We start from the raw sequence: 26,266 nt of genomic DNA on the forward strand, positions 1-26,266 counted from the left end.
TTTTTTCAACCCAAAAAAACCCCACTCCAAATGTCTGTATGTATGTCACCTGAATAGAGATGTAAAATAAAAATGAAGCTGCTTTTTTTTCGCCAATGTTGATTTTCATATGAAATGGTCTCACCTGATATGTTTAAATATACTTACTCTGAGATGCAGGGGTTTTAGTTTTGTTCTGCAGTCTTTATGTCAGATAAATTGCCATTGATTTATGTAAAGATTCAAGCAGTTTTCATACCTCTTTGCAAAGAAAAACTGCGTTAAAAGTGGAATACTTTCCTGAGGATTCTAAACCAAGACTACAGAAATGAAATAATGTTTCTTCTTAGTTATTGGCTACCATATAATCTGTAAGGTTATTATACTACTTGAAGCATGGAGGGAGAACAAACACAATCACTTCAATCATAATTTTTTTCCATGTGAATAACCCATTGCATGCTATGACTAGTCTCCATTTGTCATTTGAGTGACAGCATTGTCTTCCAAAGAGTTGAAATTCTTTCCTTTCCATGCTGTTTCATGAACACTTTCACTTGATACGGGGAAAAACGAGTTGATGTAGATATTTCAGGTAATCAGGAAGCTTCTTTTTTTTCTTCTTTCCTCTCCTTTATGTTTTGGGACAGGAAGACACAAGGAGTATGGATAAGATCATTAGGTCCAATGGGGACAAGCATTTTATGATCTGGAATTGCCTCCAAGTACAGCATTAATACCAGGTGTAGCAATAGCAACAGTTTCAATTCTTAAATGACTTTCACTAGGTTTTCCTTGTTGATAAATCTAATTTCCAGTTGCAGATAAAAAGAATCAAACTGGTGGGCACTTGAAATAATAATGGTTCTTTCAATTTCTCAATCCTGAATTCATGTCCATGTATACATCTTAATGGAAAACCCAATATGGACTGATTTCAAGGGGAGAAGGTGTTATTTAAAGCTCAAACTGTCTGCAGAAAGTTCACTCTTAAGAAGCTGCTTTTTCCCTGTGTATTCAGTTTTGAGGGGGTGAAGGTGTTGATTTTACACTTACATTTTCATTTTTGTCTTATCTTTTGAGACCTCAAACATAGGACTAGTTTGGTTTCTTTTCTTTTCCAGAGGCAATGACAGATACCTTGTTCTCATAGACATCAAGAGAAGTTATATACCACCTGGAATATGTGTTTCTGAGCTGCCTGGGTTTTTTGGTGATTTGATTTGATTTGATGTGGTTTTAAGGTTCTTTGGTTTTAATTTTTTTCACCACCACACCCTTTTTTACTCTTAGTCAGAGGAAAAATAAAATTCCTATATTTTCTAGCTAAGGATTTAGCTGAAAAGTTGTGGGATTTTTTTTGCTCTTGATTTCTAGACAAGATCACAGCATCTTTTGCATGATGGTCTGTGTAATCTTTTATCAATGCCAGAAAATTTTGCTGTGTACTAATTTTGACTACTTTTGATTACTTATTCAAAATGAAGCTAATTCTTCAGTAGTTATATTGGTCCCTTCCCCACTGTGGGACTTCACATCTGCCTTTGACTTTCACAAGGCTCCTGTCAGCCCATTTCTCGAGACTGTTGAAATCTGTCTGAATAGTAGCCTTGTGTTGCCCAAGAATTTGCTGCAAGTCACTCTGTCCAATTGTCCAAGTCATTAATATCAGTACTGACCCTGGTAGCAATCCCCGAGATACTGATGTAGTATCTGGCTACCAGTTGGACTCTGTATGCTGACCACAACCCTTTTAGCCCAATGGGTCATCCAGTTTCTGACCCATTTTATGTGGTTATCCAGTGCACATCTTGCCAATTTCTCTGTAAGGGTTATATGTGAGACTGTCAGAAACCTTGCTAATGTCAAGATATACAATGTGTTCTGGTTTCCTCTAGTCCACAAAGTCCACAGTCATCTCACACAGAAGTCATTCAGGTTAGTCGAATAAAATTTGCTCTTGGTAAATCCCAGTTATGTCCACATCATCTTCCTCACTTGCTGCCTTCCCTCTTTTAAGTATGAAAAGTTTGACTATTTGGCCTCTCAGTGGCTGATACCTGAGCTTGGTCTCATTTTGACTGGGGGAAATGTTTGCCATTTCCAACTCTAAGAAAGAAGTGGATGTAAATTCCTCCCCTGTACCTGCTCTTCAATGCACCTGGCTATTACCTCCCAGGATGACTCCCAAGACAAGCTGTTTGCAGTTAGGCTGACTGTTACTCTGATTAAGAGATTCGAATCCATATTTGTGACTAACGTTTTTGTATTAGAGAAAGGAGTATCTAACAGTAGCAGTGCTACTTTGAGACTCAAGATGCTGACTAAGTTTCCTCATCTGCGGGAAGTTTCTTCTGTTGCAAAGTTAGCTTAACTTCCTTGAAGTTTGCCTGGCTCCAGGAAAATGGCTACTCTTTGAAAGAGCGATGGAACTCAGAAAGTGTTGTTGAATTTTCACTTCTTTATGAGTTTATATTCAGTTTCTAGATTGGGTCTCCTAAAGTTGGTCTAATCTAAAGAAACGTTTTGGGCATAGACAGGGAATAAGATCTCAGGACAGTGTTTAACTTACTACTCCTTTCAAAGATAGAGTGAAAACAGGGTTTGTGTTTTCTGTGTGACATTGGGCAAGTTATGATACTCTCACTGCAACTCGTTTCCCTGCATGTATAATGGGCTGTGGTGGGTTGACCCTGGCTAGATGCCAGGTGCCCACCAAAGCCGCTGTATCACCCCCCTCCTCAGCAAGACAGGGGAGAGAAAAATATAACAAAAGGTCATGGGTTGAGATAAGAAGAGGGACAGATCGCTCACCAATTACCTTCACGAGCAAAACAGACTTGACTTGGGGAAAACTAATTTAATTTATTAACAATCAAATCAGAGTATGATAATGAGAAATAAAAACTAAATCTTAAAACACCATCCCCCCACCCCTCCCTTCTTCCCAGACTTAACTTCTCTCCTGAGTTCTTTAACTCCTCCCCCTCAAGCAGTGCAGGGGGACCGGGAATGGGGCTTGCGGTCAGTTCATCACACCTTGTCTCTGCCTCTCCTTCTCCTCAAGGGGAGGACTCCTCACGCTCTTCCCCTGTTCCAGCGTGGGGTCCCTCCCATGAGAGACAGTTCTGCATGAACTTATCCAACATGAGTCCTTCCCATGGGCTGCAGTTCTTCACGAACTGCTCCAGCGTGGGTCCCTTCCATGGGGTACAGTCCCTCAGGAACAGACGGCTCCAGCGTGGGTCCCCCACAGGGTCACAAGTCCTGCCAGGAGCCTCCTCCAGCATAGGCTTCCCATGGGGTCACAGCCTCCTTCGGGTGCATCCACCTGCTCTAGCGTGGGGTCCTCCACAGGCTGCAGGTGGATATCTGCTCTGCTGTGGACCTCCATGGGCTGCAGGGGGACAGCCTGCCTCACCGTGGTCTTCCCTACAGGCTGCCGGGGAACCTCTGCTCTGGCACCTCCAGCACCTCCTCCGCCTCCTTCTTCACTGACCTTGGTGTCTACAGAGCTGTTTCTCTCACATAGTCTCACTCCTCTCTCTCCAGCTGCAATTGCGCAGGGTTTTTTTCCCACAACTTCTTAAATATGTTATCACAGAGGCGCTACCACCATTGCTGACTGTCTCGTCCTTGGCCAGCGGTGGGTCCGTCTTGGGGCCAGCTGGCATTGGCTCTATTGGACATAAGGGAAGCTTCTAGCAGCTTCTCACAGAAGCCACCCCTGTAGCCCCCCCCACTACCAAATCCTTGCCATGCAAACCCAGTACATGGGCTAATAGCATTATTTAGCTTTTTGTAAGGTTTGGGAGGATATATCTAGTGAAGATGATAAAATATACATATGGGCAAGTTTTAAACCATATGAATACTTCAGATAAATTATTATATAATATTTTTCACTTCAGCTGTCCAGAATAGATGGCATACTGGCGACTTCAGGTGCAATTCCATGCATGTCTTATCTGATCCAGTGGCAGGTTGATATTGAGAAATGATGCCCATCTTCCTGAGTTGCAGGGTCTCCCATCTTCCTTGTGTTGCTGCTAGTGATCATGTGGCCAGAGGCTGAGCTGATCAACTTGCTGATTTTTACAGAAAATTTACTTACATTTCTTCCCAAATGAAATTGCTAACTTTCTTTCAGATAGGTGAGCAAATCTAGCAATCATGTTGCTGCAGGGTGAGCCAAATTTGATGTAGAGGAAGGAGCAGGAATGTGAGAAGAGGAGGGAGCTGATCAGAAACCTCCCTTTTGATGGTTGATATACTTTTGGATTGGTTGAAATAGCATTTTTAGGGATGTGTTCAACTTCATTATGGACTCTTACAGAGTATTCTTTGTAGATCTCTGTCTTTTTCAGAGTAGGAACCTAGGTGGCTGCGGCCCAAGTTGCAGGCTATTGCAGTAACACAATGGTATTTGAGGACAGATTACTTCAATTACCTTTGTTCATGTCAATATCAACATTAACCATTATCCAAATAGCTTTCAGAAAGTAAAATTCTACTTATCCAAATCCAAAGCATTACAGAGAAAATATTTCCCAAAATTACAAGACTAGGTTATTTCTGTAGACATGCCTTCTTGCTTCCATGATAGGGCTCCAACTTGCTTGGAAGTTCTTGGATTTAGAAAATGTGTCCTGACTGCCTTGCAGAACATGAAGCCAAGAGCAAACTTAAGCATATCATCATGTTTTTTACAGGTGGAAGCTTAAATGCTATCATATTACGTGTTAGTGTTTTGCTAGGGCTCCTTCTTAGACTTCTTTGTCTGAACAAGGGCTTTTGTTTGTCTGTTTTGAATTTGAGCTCAAGGACAGTCTGGGTCCTGGTTTTGAAAGGCAGTATTAATATGGACAATTAATAATAAAATCTGCTTCAGATTAATGCAACTTTATGCAACTTCAGATTTTTTTTGTCTTCAGTCTTCTAGCATACTGATTTAGCGATTGTTTCCTCTCAGGAAGCATGAAACTTTGAGGCGTGTGTTATTGGACTTCTTTGATTACGCTTGTATTGCTAGTACAAATTCCTAATTTGTAAGGAATTCCTAATTCCTTACCAGTCACTTCATTTCCCACATAAAGTGCTTCTTATCTGGCTCCTTTAAGGAGTGCACTTATTAAAACATAGGCACACACAACACACGTATTGCAATAACTCTCTATAGCACTTATTACTGTTTGCATACTCTGTGTGGCCATAGCTTCTCACAGCAAGTTAGGAGGCTTATCCTCAAATATTTGGATAAACAGTCCAAGATGTTATGGGAGACAGTGTAATAAAAGAAGTATGTCAAGAAATGTGGATCTGCAGACACAGTGGGTGTTCTAAAAATTGCTTCCATGGTGTATGGTCTTCATAATATTAGGTGGAAAAGATGATGTAAAAATGAAAAACTGTAAATTGAGCTAGGCTGATCTGCTTGCTCTAACTATTAAGAATAACTTCATGCAACTCCTGTTTTTAAAAGGTGTAGAATCCTTCACAAACTGAAGAAGAATTACAATGCTTCAGGATTTTTCTTTCTTACGCTTGAGGGGGAAAAAAAGCCTAACTTCTGAGCTGTTCTCTATTTTAATACCAGATTAGGAAAATACTCAACATAGTCAAGCTCTGTATGCACGTTGCGCTTTCAGAATGTACAGTGTAAAATATACTAATTTTTGCTAGATGTCTTTCACAGAAATAGCTGAAGAAGCAGCAAAACATAAGGAAAACCTAGAAAACTCAGATCAGGGAGGAAGGAAGCTTAAGGCAGGTTTGGGAAGAAAGCTCCTGCAGGTAAACTCACTGCTGTGCCTTCACAGAACCACAGAATGGTTGAGGTTGGAAGGAACCTCTGGAGGTCATCTTGTCCAACCCCCATGCTCAAGCAGGGCCACCTAGAACAGGCTGCCCAGGACCATCTCCAGATGCCTTTTGAATATCTCCAAGGAGGGAGACTCCACAATCTCTCTGGGCACCCTGTGCCAGTGCTCAGTCACCTGCATATTAAAAAAGTGTTTCCTGATGTTCAGATGGAACCTCCTGTGTTTCAGTATGTGCCCATTGCCTCTGGTCCTCTCACTGGACACCACTGAGAAGAGCCTGGCTCCATCTTCTTTACATCCTCCTTTCAGATATTTGCACACATTGATGAGCTCCCCCCTGAACCTTCTCTTCTCCACGCTGAACAGTCCCAGCTCGCTCAGCCTTTCCTCACAGGAGAGATGCTCCAATCTTTTAACCATATTCATGGCCCTTTTCTGGACTCTTTCCAGTAGCTCCATATCTCTCTCGTACTGGAGAGCCCAGAACTGGACACAGTACTCCAGGTGTGGCCTCACCAGTGTGGAGTAGAGGGGGAGGATAACCTGAGGTGATCTCCCTTGACCTGCTGGCAACACTCCTTCTAATGTAGCCCAGGATACTGTTGGCCTTCTTTGCCACAAGGGCATATTGCTGGCTCATGTCCAACTTGGTGTTCACCAGGATCCCCAGGGCCTTCTCTGCAAAGCTGCTTTCCAGCTGGGTGCCCTCAGCATGTGCTGGTACCTGGGGTTGTTCCTCTCTAGGTGCAGGACTTTGCTGTTGTTCCCTTTGTTGAACTTCATGAGGTTTCTGTCAGGCCATTTCTCCAGCCTGTTGAGGTTCCTCCGCATGGCAGCACTAACCTCAGGCATATCATAGAATCATAGAATAGTTTGGGTCGGAAGGGACCTTAAAGATCATCTAGTTCCAACGCCCCTGCCATGGGCCTGGACACCTTCCACTAGATCAGGTTGCTCAAAGCCCCATCCAACCTGGCCTTGAACTCTTCCAGGGTTGGGGAATCCACAACTCTGGCCAACCTGTTGCAGTGCCTCACCACCGTCATGGTGAAGAATTTCTTCCTAATATCTAATCCAAATCTACCCTCTTTCAGCTTAAAGCCATTACCCCTTGTCCTATCACTACATGCCCTTGTAAAAATCCCTCTCCAGCTTTCTTGTAGGCCCCCTTCAGGTACTGGAAGGCTGCTATAAGGTCTCCCTGGAGCCTTCTCTTCTCCAGGCTGAACAACTCCAACTCTCTCAGCCTGTCTTCGTAGGAGAGGTGCTCCAGCCCTCCTGTACATATCAGCCACTCCTCCTAGTTTTGTATCATCCACTGTCTTGCTGAAGGTATACTCTGCCCCATCAACCAGATCATTAATGAAGCTGTTGAATAGGACTGGACCCGGTATTTATCCCTGGGGCACATCATTGATTACTGGCCTCCAACTAGATTTCGTGTCATTGATCACTACCCTCTGGGCCTGGCCCTTCAGCCAGTTCTCAGTCCACCTCACTGTCTGCTCAACCATCCCATAGTTCATCAGTTTCCCTGTGAGGATCTTATGGGAGAATGTGAAAGATCAAGTCAAGAAACATGTTTATGCTTGAAAAAATCTATAAAGCCAAAATAAATTACCACCAAATTTCATTTTTCTAAGGTCGCTGGAGTAATTATTTAAACCAACAGGCAGTCTTTGACAGATAGTTATTAAGGCATTTAGTTACATTTCTATGTAACTTTATAAAATGCTTTTTTTTCTTTGAATTGTAGCCTGCATATGCAAACACTGGGGCACAGAGACCTACTAACCAATAGCTATTGCACTGGTGAAAGATCACTTAACAAAAATACATGTAATAGGTGTATTTTATACAACTTTTTCTCAGAACGTAAAGGTTGCTTTGCTGGGAAATGTGAAAAAGAAAAATGGTGTAATATAGTGTATATACTTGCTATCAACTCTTATGACAGCGTATGTTTCATAATTGGATCACTGGAAGCATGCAGATGAATATGTCCCTCTCTTAAGTAAATCACAAAAAAACAGACTGAAAGGAACATTAAGAGTCACATAGTCCATGCTTATGCCCCTGGACTATATTAACTATAACTAAATAGTAAGTGTAATACTTAATTGTGGATGAAGTTGCATTTTAAGCATCAGGATAAAGAATAATAATAGTGGCTTCTGGTGAGAAAACATTTAGAACTTACTATTATTACATTTTCACTTTCCAGAATGATGACTGATTTATCTAGTGTTTTTCATTACAGTTCACATAAAAGTGATGAAATAATGTTCTTTGCTTACAAATTCACCAAGTCCCTGTGGGTTATTAATACATTTATATTTTTTTTTATGCTTGGCTTTACTGTTTTATCTTGAAATAAGCTGAAGAAGTTCAGTTCAAAGAAAGTGCTGCCTCTTGTACACAAATGTAGCCTGCAGTATAATTGTATTAGGATTTTGAAATGAAGCAGGTGTGCAAATTGTTTCTCAGAACATAAAGTAAGCTCACCCTTACTGTTAATGTGTTTTTTCTGCTAACTTCTCTTATCTTCCTGTCTGCTTGTGCCTGTTTATTTCTCTGGACATAATCCAAAGCCATTGAAAACTCTGAGTCCAACGAACTTGTGATCAAGGCCTTAAAATTCTCAATTTTAAGCTCTGCAGGAAGAAGTGGTGATGGTTTATGTAGTGCTGATTACTGTGAAGCCCTCGTTTTGATGGCTTTAGGCTGTGCTTCATTTTTAACAGTATATTCAGCACAGATACTGACTTGTTTTAAAGTCCTTTAGTCTGGCATAGTTTTAAATAGAGATCTTTTCTTTATAAGTGTATTGTAATATTGTATTACAACTACTTGAATGGTTGGGGTTTTGGGTGTGGGGTGGTTTGTTTTTTTCTTTCTATGTAAATGTGAATGGGTAACCATATACTTACAGTATACCTTTTTTCCACCCTCCTAAGAGGAAACTCTCTATAATAACAGAAAGCCATGTTTTACACAGGGCTGTAAACCAGAAACCTCACATAATTACATGATGTTTTTGCAGAAAATGAATGTTACCTTTTTTCCATCAAAAATAAATTTTGATGCAAGTAGGGCATATAGTTTTAAGTGCTTTTACACTTCTGTGAGTCTGCATGCTGAAGCAAGCAAGTACTAGTTCATGATTTTAAAAATAAAATAAAAAGTCACAAAGATTAACTGTCTTGACTTCCTACCACCTCTGCCTACCTTGAGCTAGTCGAGTGATTTAGAACCTGTTTAGGTTCTGCACTGCTTGCGATCTGGGGTCCCGATATTTCAGTGCCTACAGACTTGGATTGCTGCAGAATAGGAAGTCATTGTGCAGTAGGTGAGGGACAGTATAAATCAGGCTATATTCAAAGACCAATTGTGATGGCTGCACTCCTATTCTTCAGTCAGATAATTCTATTGTCTCTGTTTTTCAGAAAATGAGAGTCGTTGAGTCAACATTCTTCAGTAACATAGATGGTGAAAAAGCAACTTTGTTGGTAAAAATTTACTGCTATCCATCAGCAATTGTTTTAGTCTAAGTAAGATGGAGACTAGGTAAAAATATATGAATACAGTAATTCATAGAATGATTGACTGTCTTGGGTGATAGATTGTAACAAGGATGCTTTGCCTACGAAGAATATCAGACAACACCTATTTTATATTCATGCTCGTCAACTTCTATTGCAGAAAAGTTTGTTTTTAACTTTTATTGCTGTTCCATTTTTGTTTTAATTTTTTTCCTTGAAGAACAGCGATTCGTTTTCCACCTCTGTGCAGGCACATACACAAGTTAAAACAAAACCAACCATTCTTTTCTCATTTAGTAATGCCTTCAGACTACTTCAGGTTACAGGCTTTGTTTTTCTTCCCCTTTTTTTAAGGATGCAATTACATCTTTTTTGTAATGCATGTAAAATATATGTGTGTATAATACAGAGTTTAACAGTCTTTTACATAGCTACAGATTTGGCCATGTTGTGACAGATGTCCAAAGGACAATGTTACAAATACATGTAGAAAAGTATGAAAACCATGACTTCGCTTGGGATAGAAGGAGAATCCAAATAAACAGTTTCAGATGATTCACTTTATCTCCACAGTAAGAAAATCCCCTTGGCTCAGGAGACTGTAATAGCCACTTCATATAATACTTAATTTGTATTCAGTGGTTGGAAAATGTGAGGTATAACATTGGAACATCTGCTTATTCTGGTGAAGTTGTTTTGTGGTTTTTATCCAACTGAAAAAGTTGGTTTGGTTCAAACTGAGTAGTCAACATGTGGTGAACTCACTCCACCTTTGAAGACATGTAGGCATCTATCATCAGTTTTGCAGTTCTGGTAGCAGTGAAGATGCAGAGACTTGGTTATGGGGTTACCTCACCAATGAGTATTCAGAGACTTAGACTGGCTTCACAGATTGTAGGGACAAAGCTGGTCAGGTTCCACGCTCACTATGTGACACAGTCATGCTTTATGAATACAATATGGATGTATCCTAATCCAACAGAAAGGAAATTATTTGTCTGAGAGCATATAGGGATTTTTTTAACATCATACTGTATAATAATAGAGATTAGTGTTCTGTACTGAGATTAGGGCGTTTTATGCAGTAAGGTTTGCAAATGCAGTGAGAGACAGGGCTTGTCATGAAGGTTAAGGACATGAAATAAAGGCACAGAATGGCAATTTGTCTTGCTCAGTTTGTTGGGTTTGGATTTAAATTAGTTCTCTGACTCCTAGATTGGTGTCCTAGCCACTATATTTCACTTTTTGGCTTGTCTTTTTTATTGCAAGTGTCCGTAAGATGAGGCACCTTGGCTTCAGTTTTCATCTGTCCCTGGCACTTGCACAGACTATGTCTACAATAACAAATAATACAGAGCAATATAAGCAGATCTTTAAAGCAAAATGTTTGGTGCTAAGGCTGAGTGTCCATGCTGTACATATTTGGGAGGTTTAAATAGGACTAACTCCAGTTTGGTTCCATTGACTGAACACCTATTAGCAGTTTTTGAGTATTAGCTGCGCTCCTGAAATGCACGTGTGAGTTTAATTCAGGTAAATCCAGCTGCATATTGCTAGCTCACTCTGTGAAACAAACTTAAGTGGGAATTATGGTGGCTGGCCCAGAATACTATTGGTAGAAGGAGGTAGTAATCTGTATGACAGCAAATCCAAGTGTATGCCTCCTTATCATGAATACAGTGTGACTGCTAGCTACTTAAGAGATATGCATTTAATCAATGTGCAAATATTATATAAATCTGTTCCCAGGAACTGTTAGTTTATCAACGAGGTATTAGGGTCTACCACCAAGGTGCTCTTCAAAGCTAAGTCCATATTCCAGACTTGATTGCTATCAGTGATAGATGAATCTGTACTGTAAGCAAGAACCTATAAGAATGCAAGTGAACGTAGAATTGGTCAGCCTCACCATGGCAAAGATCAGTGCATTATGCCATGCCCTGATCAGAGGTCCATCCAATGCTGTATCATCTCGGGGTTCCTAGCATCAGAAGAGACATGAGATTTTTTTTTTTTTAACTTGCTGTCACTTTTTTCCTGGAATACTAATAAATAGTTACCTGTCTTGAAAGGGTTTGTTCCCTGCTTGTTGGGATCCAGTACAAGACAAGCTTGTTGGTGCTGTAAAGCAATGAGCGTGCAGCAACCAGCTGCAATGTGGAGGTGGCTCCAGCTATGCTCTCACTATTCAGATGTCTGACTTGGAGATTCTTGAACTCCTTATGTGAGTTATTTGGGTCTGCTCCTACAGAAGCTTATCCAGATGAGGCTGAAAAGAAGATCACAGCACTCAACAAATGTAACGTGGTGAGCACTGCTGGATACTACTCTTGCTGTTTAGTACACTCTTAAGTAGTCATATTTTTTGCACGTTGTCAGGGCAGGATCTTACAATACTTTATCTGTTTTACGCTCCTAATAAGTTTTCTGGTTTAGGGGTACTTTGTGACCCCTATTTTATTTACAGGTGAAAATTGTTTACTTTTCCTAGCTCCAGTCAACACTTTTGATCTGGCAAAAATAAGCATTCAACATGGCTCATAGGTATCAGTATTGTAATATTTTGCAAGTCATTCTTCTTTGTGTTCAGATGTGGTTTTCCTTTTCTTGCATTTTGAAATCCAGTAATTCTTAACAATAGAATTAATCAGCCTCTTCAGGAATGCACTAGATGTGTGAGTCAATAGTGGAAAGCAGTAGTGCTGTGATTTAGTTGTAAAACTTCAGAGGGAGGTTGGCCGTTGCTCTGCAGAGTTTTGTGCATCACCTGGGAAAGCATGTTCTTACTGTTTTGCAGGTAAGCAAATAGCATCAGGGTTTCTTTAATGTGGGGGCTATTGATTTTGTCATCCAAAGAGATGTTTCCCAAAGGAAGAAAGGGAGAGATTAAGACTTCCTTCTGCAATGTGTGGGATTCTCTATATGTATTCCTCAGCCCTTAGGTTTTCAAAAATGATTTTTTATTTTCCTGACAGGTCAAGCTGAGGTCACTCTCAATCTCATCAAGGCCATATTTTTTCAGTTGTGTAAACAAGTGTAAAACAGCAACAAGTGAAACACAGCTGAAACTACTGAGGCTGTGTGTGTGCTACAGCAGCAAAGAATTTGGCCAGGAAGGATACCCAGGCCATAATTATGTCTTGGAACTAACTTGATGTCTTAAAATTATTAGATGATTAAGCTATTAATGAACTTAAACTGTGCCTTCAGTTCAGCGTGACCGGTAGTAAGTTCATTAAGTTATTCATTACCTGACGTGAAATTTCTGAACAGTAGCTTTCAGCTACATTGCAAAAATGTGGGTATTAATCTAAATTACTATAAATGCATATTATTCCTTTCTTCCTCTGCCAGTGCAGTATAATGACTGTATGCACCAGGCACACAGCATATTCTTGTTCTGTCTCATGCTTCAGCATACAGTGTTTTTAAATTTGCTTCTCAACCACTGTTCCACAGTCCAGTCCCTTCCTGCTAGACTGAAAAACACAGCCTTACAAGCAGATGATCATCTTTCATCTGGAAGATGTGTTCAGAGAAGTCAAGCTGCTTTGGTTTTGGGTTTTTTGTACCTTATTGATCAGCTCTTTCTCGCTCTTGTTTCCTAATTATAGCTATTGATGTCATCTTACCAGCTGACTCCAGGCAACCATTAGAAACATTTCATTTCAAAAGCAAGCAATGTTTTGGCTACAAAGAGCAAAGCTGAGAATATTCACGTGTTAAGTTATATCTGATTTTAATCATCTACTTCTCCATAGTGTCTTTTGAGTTAACATCAACTCTATGGCTTCAGGCAGATAGCAACATTCTCTCTCATGTTAAGACCTTGCAAGTACATGAAGCTGTCCATGTTATCCAGGTTGCTGCCTTTTTCTTGTCTCCTGGAATGACAGTGAACTTTGTTGCAAAATAGTTGTACTGTGTCCAGCTGGGATGTAGTTGATTTTCTTCACAGCACTGTATGGTACTGTGTTTTGGATGCATGGCTAAAACAGTGTTGATAATGCACTAATGTTTTGGCTATTGCTGAACAGTGCTTGCACAGCACAAAGGCCTTCTTTGTTTCTCACTTGCCCCTCATATTGAGTAGGCTAGGGTGGGAAAAAGGTTGGAAGGGGATACAGCTGGGACGCCTTACTCAAATTGACCAGAGGGGTATGCCATGCTGTATGATGTTATGTTTAGCAGTAAAAACTGGAGGAAGAAGCAGGGGGTGGTGGGGGGGTGAGTGAGTGAGTGATTTCCATGGTGGTCGTTGCTCAAAGACTGTCTGGGCATCGGTCTGCTTGTGGGAGGTAGTGAGTGATTTCCTTTGAGTCACTTGCTGGTTTGGGGATGGGGTGTCCCCTCTTTCCTTCTCCTGTTAAGCTGTCTTTATTTGATCCACAAATTCCCTTGCTTTATTTTTACTATTCTCTCCTGTGTCCCACTGAGGGGGGAAGTGAGTGAGCGGCTGTATGAGTATGTGTTTTCTCACCAGGGTCTTCCCACCACAATAGTTTATGTAAGTGTAAATCATTTGCAGACCTGCGGTGAGAAGCATTGTTGCTCTCCAGACATGCTTTGTGTGTCTGTTAGGTCAAAATTAGCTGTATAACAGCAGATTGTCAATCTGATTTGCATGTATATTTGCTTTGAAGCTTTTGGTCATTGGACTGGCAGTTCTGTCCGTCAGTCTTCAGAGTGAGATAACGTATTCTTTCTCAGCAACTTATTTTATTTTAAAACCATCGATTTGCGGAGTTTATTGTGAGACTCTTGACTTCACTTTTTCATAGGTAGGAGCCTCATACCACTCATGACAAGGAATAGTCTATCTTGTGATCCTTCGTTAAATGGACTTTTTTCTTAAGCTTGGTAAGATGAGTGAAAGACTTTTTCTGTTGGTCTCACTGTATTTGCCCACAATTAGCTTAGGGCAAAGACTCAGCTGCACTGTCCCTCTGTCTTTTAAGGAAACAGCCTGTCCCTTTAAATCAGTTTTCTCCTTTTACCAACGTGGATAGGATTTTGGTTAAATAATTTAGTTCAGAAGCTTGTGCAGTTTTTTGAGAAGCCTGTCAAAGACCTTGTCACTAAATCAACCCTTCCATATTCTTCTTTCTTGTACGTTTAGCTGCAAGTGAGCCAGATTATCATTTGCTGCTATCATCAGTTTTTCAAATGTTATGTCATTACCAGAGATGGTTTCTGTTCAGCTGTCTGACCACTTGCTGTGTCTTTTCACAAAATGCTATTAGGTCTTGCAGTGCACTGTTTTGGTAAAAGTTCTCGTAATTCAACCACTTATTCAGAAAGTAATTTTCTCAGAGCATCAAGAAAGCCTTTGGAGTATGAGAGTGTTTGTCCCTGCTCTCTCTACTACTTTGAGTGTCCTTGTTCATCTCTGCTTTAATACTGGTAAAATTTGGGGGGTTTCTTTTTTTTTTTTTGTTTTGAGGTAGTTCTTTTTGAGTCTTTCCCCCTTTCTTGACTTTCTGCAGTGTCTGTAGGATATCTGCATGATAGTATACAGCTACTTGATAGCATATGTTTGCTGTTGCTCTTTTGTTTCCAGTTTGGATGGATGGCGACTGGGCTTCTTTGGTAAGTCCCTAGTGCACATCAGCTGAATGCCCTTTAAGATTCATTCCTGGGCCAAATTCCACAGCATTTTATTTCCATATTCTTCTAAGCCTATTGCTGTCTCCACATTGTATGTTCATAGTTCAATCTTTCTCATAGAGCTTATAGTGGGGAGAATGGTTTGGGAGTCCAGGTGTTAACATTAAGGTATTCCTTGCTGTTGCTGTTCATGTTTCATGGTAAAGGGAATCCTGATCTTGCATATGTCTTTCAGCAGCGTGCAGGTCCATTCCTTGCTCAGCCTGTGCTGGAGATGCATACTGTGTACACCTACACTTCTCAAGTTTTCACAGATCTGTAGCAGCCATTTGTCTGCTTAATTTCTTGCTCATAGCTCTTTTCATTTGGAGGTGGGTTTTAATCAGCGCCGCCTGCTTCACAGTGTCTGGTATCTGAACAAATGCTGGTGCTGTTGAGCTACTTTTCAATTCTTTCTTAGGATCAATCCCTTTCCCGAGAACCAGTTGGTAAGGTTCATGTGTTGATTTTTAAAGTAGGTTGTATTTGTCATTGAACTAGTTACACTGGCATAGTTTGGCACTCTCCTGGCCCTGTTGCTTGGGATTGCTCCGCCATGTCTGTCAGGTGCTGTGTCACCCAGGAATGTGAGCCTTGGCCATCCAATGCCTTTCTGAGCATTTTCTTGTCCGTATGACCTTGCAATAGTACTCTGTTGTGCCTCTGTATCTTGTCTGGAGTTTTCCAGAGCCATCCCTCTCTAGCGTGTATCTCTGTATCAGGCACCAGCTTTCTAAGGACAGCTGTGGAGGGACATCATGATCAAGGAAGTCCAATAGATGTAGTTCACCCTGATCTATTGTAGCCCTGAGGTCACTTCAAGCCCTGAAGATCTCCTTGGATGCTGCTCTATTTCTGCACTTCTGTCTCAAACTATTCTTAACTTAGTGGCAGCAGCTTTGATCTTTCTGTCATTTCTTTCCTCTTGTATCCAAGTTTGAGACTGGTGTTAGGCAGACTACTGCAGCACAATCGGATGTATTTTATAATCTAGGAAAATTATATTAAGTGTAATTTCACATGGAAACAAGACTGAATTACATCAACACAGCTAATGTTGTTATGTAGGAGGCCAAATACTAATGTATGTATAATGATTAGCTGTTTTTAAAATTGGCTATTTTTCAGTGTATATGTTATGTAGGCTTTTTGCATAAAAATCTGTTTTATTAAGTACTCAATAGCATATATTGTGATCATTCTTGCTTAGCTTAATCAAGTTAATTCAAGTAGTTGTTATAGGATAATGACACACTTCTGCATTTTATATTTATTCTGTTCCTGGCGAATGGGGCCCGAGCAATGCTGTACCTCCCTCTCGTGGTGAAAAGGAGAGGAAGAGAGAGTGCCTGGCAGGCGTCGCCTTGAAACAACAACGCGAAAACGAGAGACGTGCCAATTTATATTGACTCGCCAATTTATATCGACTCTTACGTGTTTTCTTCCCGTTTTGAATATGGGCAAGTATTTCTTTAGAAATGGAAGTTACTGGGGAAGATACTGTTCTGTTAAAGCATATTTCTCAGTGACAGAAACAGTTTGTTTGCTGATGAGGTATTATACCGATAGCAATTTCAGTATTTAAAGGCAGTGTCCCATCTTCAGTAGCATATATGAAAAGAGGCAATCTTTTATTTCTTTTGGTTAAAAAATAAGAATCGTACTGTTTGTATTTGGCTTTTTAGAAAGGTCTCTTGAGTTACTTTGTAATGGAAGGATCCTTGGCATGGGTATTCTGTAAATGTTGCAAAATAGCGATCTGTGATTAGTGCTCAAAACACAGTAGACTAAGCCCTAAACTTCTTTAAATGGGACTCCTTAAACACCTACTTCTTGCTTTAGAACATGATTACAGTTGTGTGCTAATTTCAGTGGCCAGGTCAAGAAATGCCACGCTGGTCTGATTTGTTTGGCTGCAGCACGTATAGAAGCAGTGTCATTGTCTCTGTTATTGATGACAGGAGGTGGAAGTTGCCCACCCTCTAAGTGCGGGTCTGCACCACACTCCTGTGCCTCTCCTCCCCCAGCCATCTCCTCAGGGCACTGAAGAGGCTCTTACAGCCCACCTGGCTGCTCCAGGTGGAGAAGGGGTGGCGGGAAGCATAGGCTCTCTGCTGTAACCTTGGGGCCTGGGGAGAGAGAGGGCCTGGTAACTGTTCCTTTATGAGGTTGTGCAGGCAAGCATTCATGTGCATATGAGAGAGATGGATTCTGCGCCATTTTCAAGCTGTTACCTGGCTGTGCTGTTTGGGCAACATAGAGGCCTAGGACTGTGCAAAGCTGGAGCTGGGCTGGTCCAGGGTGACCCCCTCAGTACAATGGTTGGCAGAAACAGAGAATTAGTTATTGTTTCACAGCCCTTGGAGATTGTTTCCTTGGACGCTGAATCAGTGTACCACAGAAAAATAGAAAGAATTGTTTCCAGGCAGCTGGACTCTGGGAGGCAGCACACATATGTTTTTTTCAGCTGCATCTGAGAGATTTCAAAGACTTTATCTTTTTTTTTAAAAAAAAAAATGTTTTCAGTGTGTTGATATTTCTTTTGCAACTGTTCTTACCTTTAGCTCACGCTTTCAGCTTTTCACAAAATAATGGAAAAATATTTCTTTGAAACTTGTAAGCAATGTTTGGTCTTGATGGCAGTGAAAACACATCATCCTCTGTGTATTGATACTGCCCATTTAAATAGCAGGCACCTGCTGTGGACAGGGTTGTGCTCCGGTTATGATCTGTGAGCTGGCACATCAGTTTAGGGCTGGGTAATGCATGCAGTCTTTATGAGAGAACTAAACATTCAGGGCCGTGTTTCAACCTTTGGTTACTGCTGAGTAAAGTCCTAATTGGTAAGTAGCCTCTTCTATTTTATAGATGCTGTACCAGTTTTGTAACATCTGAACGTATATCCACTGAACTGAAATTGCATTTCTTCCGGTGTGAGGTTTTAACCTCTACAAGCAGAATTTTCCATAAAAGTTTTCTTTCCTGCAAGGCCAGTAGAACTTGCTTCAGAACATCATTTGAAGTATTTGAGGCTGTGCTTTTATATCAGTCTTCTTAGAAAACAGGATTTTACCACTGGATAGTCTTACTGACATTAATGTATGAATTGTATGAGTGAGGGGGTTTCAGGATGTAGCTTATATGTGAGATTTTGGCAAAGCTTCTTGCAAGGGGAAATACTGCTGTCTGTATGGAAGAGTAACAGACTAGGTGGTGGTGTCTGATTTTGGTGGTGTTGGTTTGTTGTTTTTTGTGCTAGCTATTGATTTGTAGATGCAGCGAGCCTTGAAGAGGGACTGGATTTGCTTTTCTGCCCCTCTCTTTTTTTTTTTCCTTTCTTCCACACACACACCCCCCACCTCTTCTTCTTCTTCCCCTCTTTCTTCTTTCTTTCTCTTTCCAACAGCTTCTTTTTTCCTGCAAATTCTGTTGCTTTCCCATGTCACCAATGAAACTGATGAGCAGTGAAAAACTAATACTGACATTTATAGTTGTGTCATTTGGCTTTGGAGTTCCTGTGCTAGTTACATTTTTTTTTTAAGGGATGGAGAGTTTTTGTGTTTCTCAGCATGTGTTCAGTTGACTTTTTTAGCACACAGAAGTACAGCACTTTACCAATTTACACTCGGAGTGCATTTTGGACATATTTCTTCATAGCTATGCTGGATAGGGACTTAGTTCTTTGGGAGAAAACAACTTGATTCTGAAAAAACAGTTGGGATAATGACAGCCAAAATATACAAGCTGACAGGATGTTAGAGAGAGATTATCTTTGAAATAATGGGCGTGGTGAAAAGACCCGAACAAATGGCCGAGGTGCTGTCTGAGGTGCAGTCTTGACATTTGTTGTATGAAAATAATGCCACAGTAAAATAAAATAGTAATATGGTTCTTGCTCCCACAGAGTAGTAGATCTTGTGGCTCTGGTCATTTGCCAGGCTTGTGTGCAGAAAGGTAGAAAGCACAGAGATGTTCACTGCCATATCCATTCTCCTGTCTTGCATAGCCATCTCCCTATTATCACTGTACTTTTTAAAAGCATTGCTGTTTGTTCTAAGCCTTTAGCAATAGAATTCAGAATTCTGTTGTTCAAGTTCATCTGGCCAAAAGAGGCTAAACTCCATACTGAAAGTATTTGGGTTTGGATTTTAAGCTACTTGGGTGCCTTAAGATCTTGAAAAGTCTTATTGTGTTCTGCTTTGGTTTACTGCTTTCCCATTCCTTATGAAATGGAATATCCTTAAAATGAGAAAGTGCATGTTATTATACTGTATGGATCCCAACTATCATGATGAATTTAGACCTTTTCTGAGAGAGAAGATTTTGGAGAAGGAATGGGAAAAAAATGTATTTTGTGAAATATCAAATTATTTTAAAATTCAAAGTCTTTTGTTGATAAGTTTTATATTTTGTGTAGGTGTCTTTGAGGTTTTGTATCTGTTCTGGTTTGCTGACTTTTAGAATTCCTGCAGACATATGTAATCTGGTTTATCTTCATTCTGCAAAGTCAAATAATATTGCATGCTTTTGTCTTATTACTCATTAGAGCTGTCATTTATTTTCAACTATTTATAGCAAGCTGTTCATAGATCTTTTAATTATTTATTGCAACCTATGGGGAGAGATGGTGCCTCATAATGCTAGGGACAATTTGGACAGACTTATAGAGTGCCCCAAGAAAGCCATAACTGCATGTCCCTTAGGCTTTGTGGCATCTCAAGAAAATCCAAAACGACTCAACAGTTCTGCATTTAAATTTATTAGGACTTCTCATTTAATGAAAAATTGAAATACTTTAGTTTTCCATCCTGTCTTCAGACAGCAATCAAATGCCAAAATAAAAGAAATTCTAACAGGGCAAAAATTCAGTTCTTTAATCAGTTGCTTTATGTTTGGTACCTCTTAATACAGTTGTTCAATTGTTGCAGATTGAGGGCTCTAGTGTGAAGGTTTACATGCTGCAAAGAACATGCATGTGTGAAATAAAGTACATCTGGCAACGCAAGCTATTTTCATCACAAAAATAGATTACTTTTAATCCAACTTCAATTTTTCAGCCTCATTGTGCGTTCCTTGATCATTTGGAGCATTCAAGGACTTCCTTATGTCATTGCTAAATAAGTGTTTAAACTATGTGGCATGCTAGCTACGTTTCTACAGGTGCCTGAGGAATGTGATCAGATGCCTTTGAGAACCTTCTGTTTTTGAAATAGCCTCTGAAGCATGGGGCTCCTGATGACAGTTAATCTACTGAGAGGGGTGAAGTCTGGCAATATATACCTACCCATACATGAGAAGGTTGTAAGCAGTCAGCAAGGATTAAATTAAGGGTTTTAACTCAAACTTAGGAGGAAGATGGTTTCCTCTTATAAAGAGGAGAAATTCTAGACCCGTCAAGAAATTTAAGGTCCCTTTGCTTCTGGATCCTTTAAGAATTGAAGGCGGGGGGGGGGGGGGGGGGGGAATACTTCATCTTTAAGACTTATGTAGATGTAAAAGTTGAAGTTCAGATTTAAACTATTGCAGTTATACCAGTACCCAATTCTTTCCCTTGATGAACACTCCTTTTTCTGTGTGTGTGTGTATGTGTGTGTGTTGGAAGGAGTTGAAAGCAAATGAAAAAGGTGGCCTTCTTTTGAAGCAAGAGTGCTGATGCTAAAGTCAGTTAAAGTGAATGATTATTTCTTTCTGCCTTTATAGTTGTATTGATAGTGTATTGTTCTGTAGAGAAATGTCTTTTAGTTGAATTTAGGAGATGATATTTTCACTTGAATTTGGGAGGTGTGTGTTTTAAATATGAGAATACCGTGCCAGAATTCACTCTGAAATTTGTATGCATTCAATTGGGCCCCTCACTACAAGAAGGACATTGAGGTGCTGGAGCGTGTCCAGAGAAGGGCGACGAAGCTGGTGAGAGGTCTGGAGCACGTGTCTTATGAGGAGCAGCTGAGGGATCTGGGGTTGTTCAGCCTGGAGAAGAGGAGGCTGAGGGGAGACCTTGTCGTTCTCTACAACTACCTGAAAGGGGGTTGCAGAGAGGTGGATGTTGGTCTCTTCTCCCAAGTGACTAGTGACAGGACAAGAGGAAATGGCCTCAAATTTGCGCCAGGGGAGGTTTAGGCTGGATATTAGGAAAAATTTCTTTACTGAGAGAGTGGTGAGACACTGCAATAAGCTGCCCAGGGAGGTGGTGGAGTCACCCTCACTGGAGGTGTTCAAGGAATGTGTGGACGTGCCATTGTGGGACATGGTTTAGTGGGCATGGTGGTGTTAGTTGATGGTTGGACTTGATGATCTTATAGGTCTTTTCCAACCTTTGTGATTCTGTGAATTAATTCTTAACTGTTCAGTAAAAAATGGAAGCATCCTGACTTCATTGACTGAAAGGCAGAGTTAAAAATTGTTTGCGTGTATGCATAGGGCCATATCACCCTCTTCCATACACACTTTGTGTAGAAACATACAGGGGCAAGACTTGGCTGCATGTCTTCATATTCAGCATCTGATCACTATCCCAATAGATATCTTTTGTGAATATAAGGGTTTCAGAAATTTCAAGGATTGCAGTAAAGGTTTGCACAGACTAGCAATATGGCTGAAAACATTCTGATGGAAAAGTTTTTATCTCTAAAAAGAGCAAGCCCTCTGTAGCCTGATTCATTGCAATTTAATTGTTTCACAGAATTGTCTGTTGGGTCTCAGTGATATTACAAGTGGAGCCTCTCTGATGGGAATCCCATTAGCAATTTGACTAACATGGTTGTATGAGTTGTTTACTGTCGCTGCCAAAGTTCTGTTGTGGCACTGGGTGCTTCCCAGGGCATCTCCTGCTCCCTCCAAGCTGCTGAAACTGCTCAAGGCAATGTCTCTGTAGACAGCTTTCTGGTTAGACAGTGAAACCAGTGCTATATACTGATTTTCTTTATCCTGTAAGCTACCTTATATACTGTTGTCTGTTTTCTTCCTAAAATTTTGTGTGTCTCGGTTTCGTAGAACCTGTTTTGCCTAATTTTTCCCTCCTGCCTTTTCAATCTCTCTTTCAATGCCTCTTTCCACTCCATCTTGCTATGTTTCTTAGGAGTTGAACCATGGTCCCTTTCTTTTAAATTACATCAGATAATCTCATCTGTAAATACAAATCAAATTCATCTTTGTCACAATGGATTGCAAATGAATTTCTTTATTCCAGACCTTTCTTCTTCAGCCAGAACTAAAGAGAGCTTCTTGTGGCTATTCAGCTAGATACCATCAGCTCAATGTGGCTAAAACAGACCTCCTGTGGACTCCCCTACTGCTGCTTCCTTGTCACTCTGGAAAATAACCTAATCTTGCCATGATGTCCATACATGTGTGTCATTTATTACTTTGTTCTTTCTCTAAGTTCAGAAGCAACATAGTCAGTGTTATTGATGACTAAATCTTATTTCTCTATGTAATTTCTTAAAATAAGTTCATTGCTGTTTCAACAAACGATCAAAACTTCCATCCAGCCCTTCTTCAACTTTTAAACAAGCTTTCCAATTAGTCCAGCATCCTTTCCCTTGCTTTCTTCAGGTCAGTCCTGCACTTTCATACCCATTCAAACAGATTCAGTGAAAATCGTTATTGTATTCTGTTGCAAAGAGAAGAGAAGAAAGCTGTGAACATCTCTTCTGAATTTCTTTTCCTTCCTTGAACAAAGCACGGTCTTAACTTTTCTAGACCTTTATAAACTCTCAGTCATTGCAGAAGCACCACTCCATCCTCTTTCATCCATTCATTAAAATTTCAGGCTCAGTCTTGTGCTCTCTCAGTACAATAATATGCTTTCTCCTTGAGAGCATCTCCAAGATAGCCTCCATAGCCTCTTGATAACCCTTTCTTTAAAATTCCTTTATTGTGATGCCCAAAAAAGCTTGAAAACGGTCAGGTTGCTGGGATATTACTCTAAGTACCTATTGAACTAGCCAATATTGTCTGATTTGATTCCTTCTGCTTCTTTCTTTGTCATCTCTTACTGTATTCTTTGACAGCAAGGTCCCTGGAGTCAGGACTGTCTTTGTTCTTCTTTTTGTATCCCACCCAGTACAGCAGCATCCTGGGTTGTCACTGAGAACATTAAGACAGTTATAATATTAACTGAGTAATTAATCATAGTTACAGGATTGCAAAGAGACTTTCTGTGGTGTATATTATTGAGAGGGGTGGGTGTAGAAGCATGTAGTAGAAATACCAGTTGATCATTTCACCCCTTTGGAACTTGCCACCTTGTCTTCACTAGGAAAAAAGTATTTTAAAAAAAAAAAAAAGCCAACAAAGAGCAACCACATTGCAAATAAAAGATGCTCTTAGCTAATGTGAAGGGGTATTTGGCTGCCTCAAAAAAACCACTGTGTATTTTGGCAAAGTTAGGAGCTTTGGCTTAGCAAGATCCATGTTTAGAATAACAGGGTGTGTTGCAAATCAAAATTCAGGTATCTTGGCAGAGATGTATGCGTAATCTGGCATGATGCCTTTCTGCACTGTGCCTAGCTGTAGCAAGTGCTAAATTCCCTTGTGAACAATATATGAATCTCATTTTGGAAGAAAAAAAAAAAAGGAGGAGGAGGGAAGAGGGAGCCAGGATTTATTTTAACATTTAATGGATATAAAAAACAAGTATCAAGAAGCAAAACATTTCCGTGAAGCATTCGCTGTGAAAATTCTGCAACTTCTTGTTGCAAACCTCTTTATCGCTTGGATTGGCTAGTTTCCAGAGCATCAAGGCTAGGAATTGAGAGACTGAAATATAATCAGTGGTGATAGATTTTAACCACATAAAACATTCTCTGCTTCCAAAGCCTCCGGTGTCTCTAGTAAGCAGTGCAACAGCTCCTTGCTGCTGGACTTCAGAGACAGGGAAAATATTGGATCAGAATGGTAAGAAGCTCTTTACTTTTCACCAGATCTAGATTATTACTTTGTAAAGAATGTTTAAAAGGTGATGATGAAATTAGTAGGGATCAGTATTTAAACCAAGAAAACAGTGTGTAAGATACAGTGGCATTATCAGTGTTTTGCTGGAAGAGATCAGCAAAGCAAGTTGGTGACAAATATCTTTGGCACTGAACATGTTGTGCAGCTTATATAAAATCTTTTAAAACTGGGAAACACTGCTGACTAGAATTTGATGTAAAATGTAAGCCTGTCTACTTGTTTTATTGCAGAAGGACAGCTGCATGGGCTTTTAAGATAATTTTGCATTAATAACCATTGACACAGACTTTATACATACAAATATAAATAAATCTATGCTGATCGCTTATGCAGGCTGTATGTTTTTATGTTTTCTTTTGTTGGGGTTTTTGGGTTTTGTTTTTTCAAAAGAAGCAGTGATGCTCAGTAGATACGTTTTGACTTTTAGGCAGCTATGAAGTTTTTATTTTTCTGGGTTTTCAATCCGTGAAGACCTGTTAGTCACATTGTGTTTCTCTATTGTAATTGTTTGGTGGGAAAAATAACCAAGGAAAACTTTTTAGGACAGTGATTTTATTCTTTGTATCAATTTAAATATTCCGATCTAAATATTAAAACAATAGAAATAGAATATAAAACACATAAATATAAAATCTGAAGTTATTGTAAATTGATACCAATGCTATTAGTAGTTTAAACAATGCCTGAAGATACAATAAAAATATTCTTACTAACAGTTTTCTAGGTATTAAAGAATTGGAGGGGGGGATGCAAACCTTGGGAGTGTTTACTCCCAAGAGTCATTGTGAAGACTGGTTTTTTTTTTAACTGAAATATGCATCAAACCTAATCTCCTGTATGGGAACTCAGCCATTCATTTTAAGTGGATACTAAGTACAGGAATACATTGATTATGAAATTACAGTACATCAGGGTGAAAAGAAAACAAATTACTAAATAAATCTGAAAAGTACTGAAATATGCTTACTTGACAGCTCAGCTGATATGTGGGAAATTATTCTCTTTTTGATTCAAACGGAAGACGAGATTTTTAAAAGACCAACTATGGGAGTTTGAAAAGTGTACAGCAGATGTGAAACTATGTCTGATTTGGTATTTTTTATCTTCTTTGTGTATTTGTTGTTGCTCAGCAGTATGAAAATTATAATGCAAGAACTAAAACTATCACTGCTTTCTGATCTTTTCCTTTTCTCAGTAGTTTCAATGAATGGCAAGAAATAAAAAACTGAAGTACAGTAGATAGTAAATCATGTTATCTTGGCCTATATATTCCAGGTTATGACTGTAAACACACGTTGATTTGTTAAAGACTTATGTTTTCCTTCTTAACATGCAGCATAGATTACAAAATCAATAACTGAATGGCAACGAGGCTGTAAGCTTCTTGGAAAGATGTTTCGTATGAAACTAAGCGTGGTGGTGGTGGTCGTTGTTATTATTATTATTACTATTTTCTTGACAAAAATGCTTAATGTTGAGTATCCATTAAATGCTACTGTGGTACTGAAGAAACTTCAATATATTGTTGTTTCTTGTCAAAAAAGAATGTGCTCGTAGTTTGTATTATCCTGTATCTAAATTTCGGTGTAGGAAAACATTGGAGACAGGAGATCTGGCTGCTTTTCCCTATTGTAAATACAGAACTTTTATATAATGTCATTTGTTATTAGTTATTTCCAGATGTATGATTCCTTATTTCCTATATAAGTTAAATACAGATATGCTTCAGTAACAGCAAATTAAGGAAAACATTTCCTTCTAGAAACATAACATTCATGTACTGCCACATACTTGCTCTTGATAAAGTTTAACCAAAGTAAACTTGCATTGTGTCCTGCTTGACATGGATTAGTAAGGTAACTAGTGCACGCTGTTCACAAGTGATCTATTTCTTTCAATTTGGATTGCCTGGGCAAGGGTCTTGCATATGTTGTTGATGGAAAAAAGAAAAAAAAAAAGAAGAAAAAAAGAACCATCATCTCCCACCCCGCAAAAGAAGAACCCTTAGTAGTAATCAGCTACATAATAAATAGCACAGCTAGTTCAAAGGGAACAGTCTCTTACTTATCATTTTAAAATGATACGATTTCTTTCAGAATGTAAATACTAAATGGTCTTAGAGGTCAGAACTGCAAGCTGTCAAATGCTTTAGATACCCAGGTTTAATTGTTCAAAGTGTTTTTTCTAATAAGTCTAAGGTACGAAAGTAAAATTATGAATAATGTACCAGCCTTACTTGAAAAACTGAAAAGTTGTAAACATGACTATTGCAGTCCTAAATTCTAATAAAATATCATCTAGGATTAGTGCAAGAGATGGTGG

At 39.6% G+C, this 26,266-nt stretch overlaps 1 protein-coding gene across 1 annotated transcript in view; it reads left to right on the forward strand.

Annotated features, from left to right (window-relative positions):
• The window catches only part of PLD5 (phospholipase D family member 5), a 189,086-nt gene that overhangs the window by 15,835 nt on the left and 146,985 nt on the right, over positions 1–26,266 (forward strand). The window contains 2 exon segments of the mRNA XM_059835612.1: positions 23,809–23,856; positions 23,858–23,887. Of these exon segments, the coding sequence (XP_059691595.1) occupies positions 23,809–23,856; positions 23,858–23,887 (78 nt within the window).

Source organism: Gavia stellata, chromosome 2, assembly GCF_030936135.1.
Source record: "Gavia stellata isolate bGavSte3 chromosome 2, bGavSte3.hap2, whole genome shotgun sequence".
NCBI lineage: Eukaryota > Metazoa > Chordata > Aves > Gaviiformes > Gaviidae > Gavia > Gavia stellata.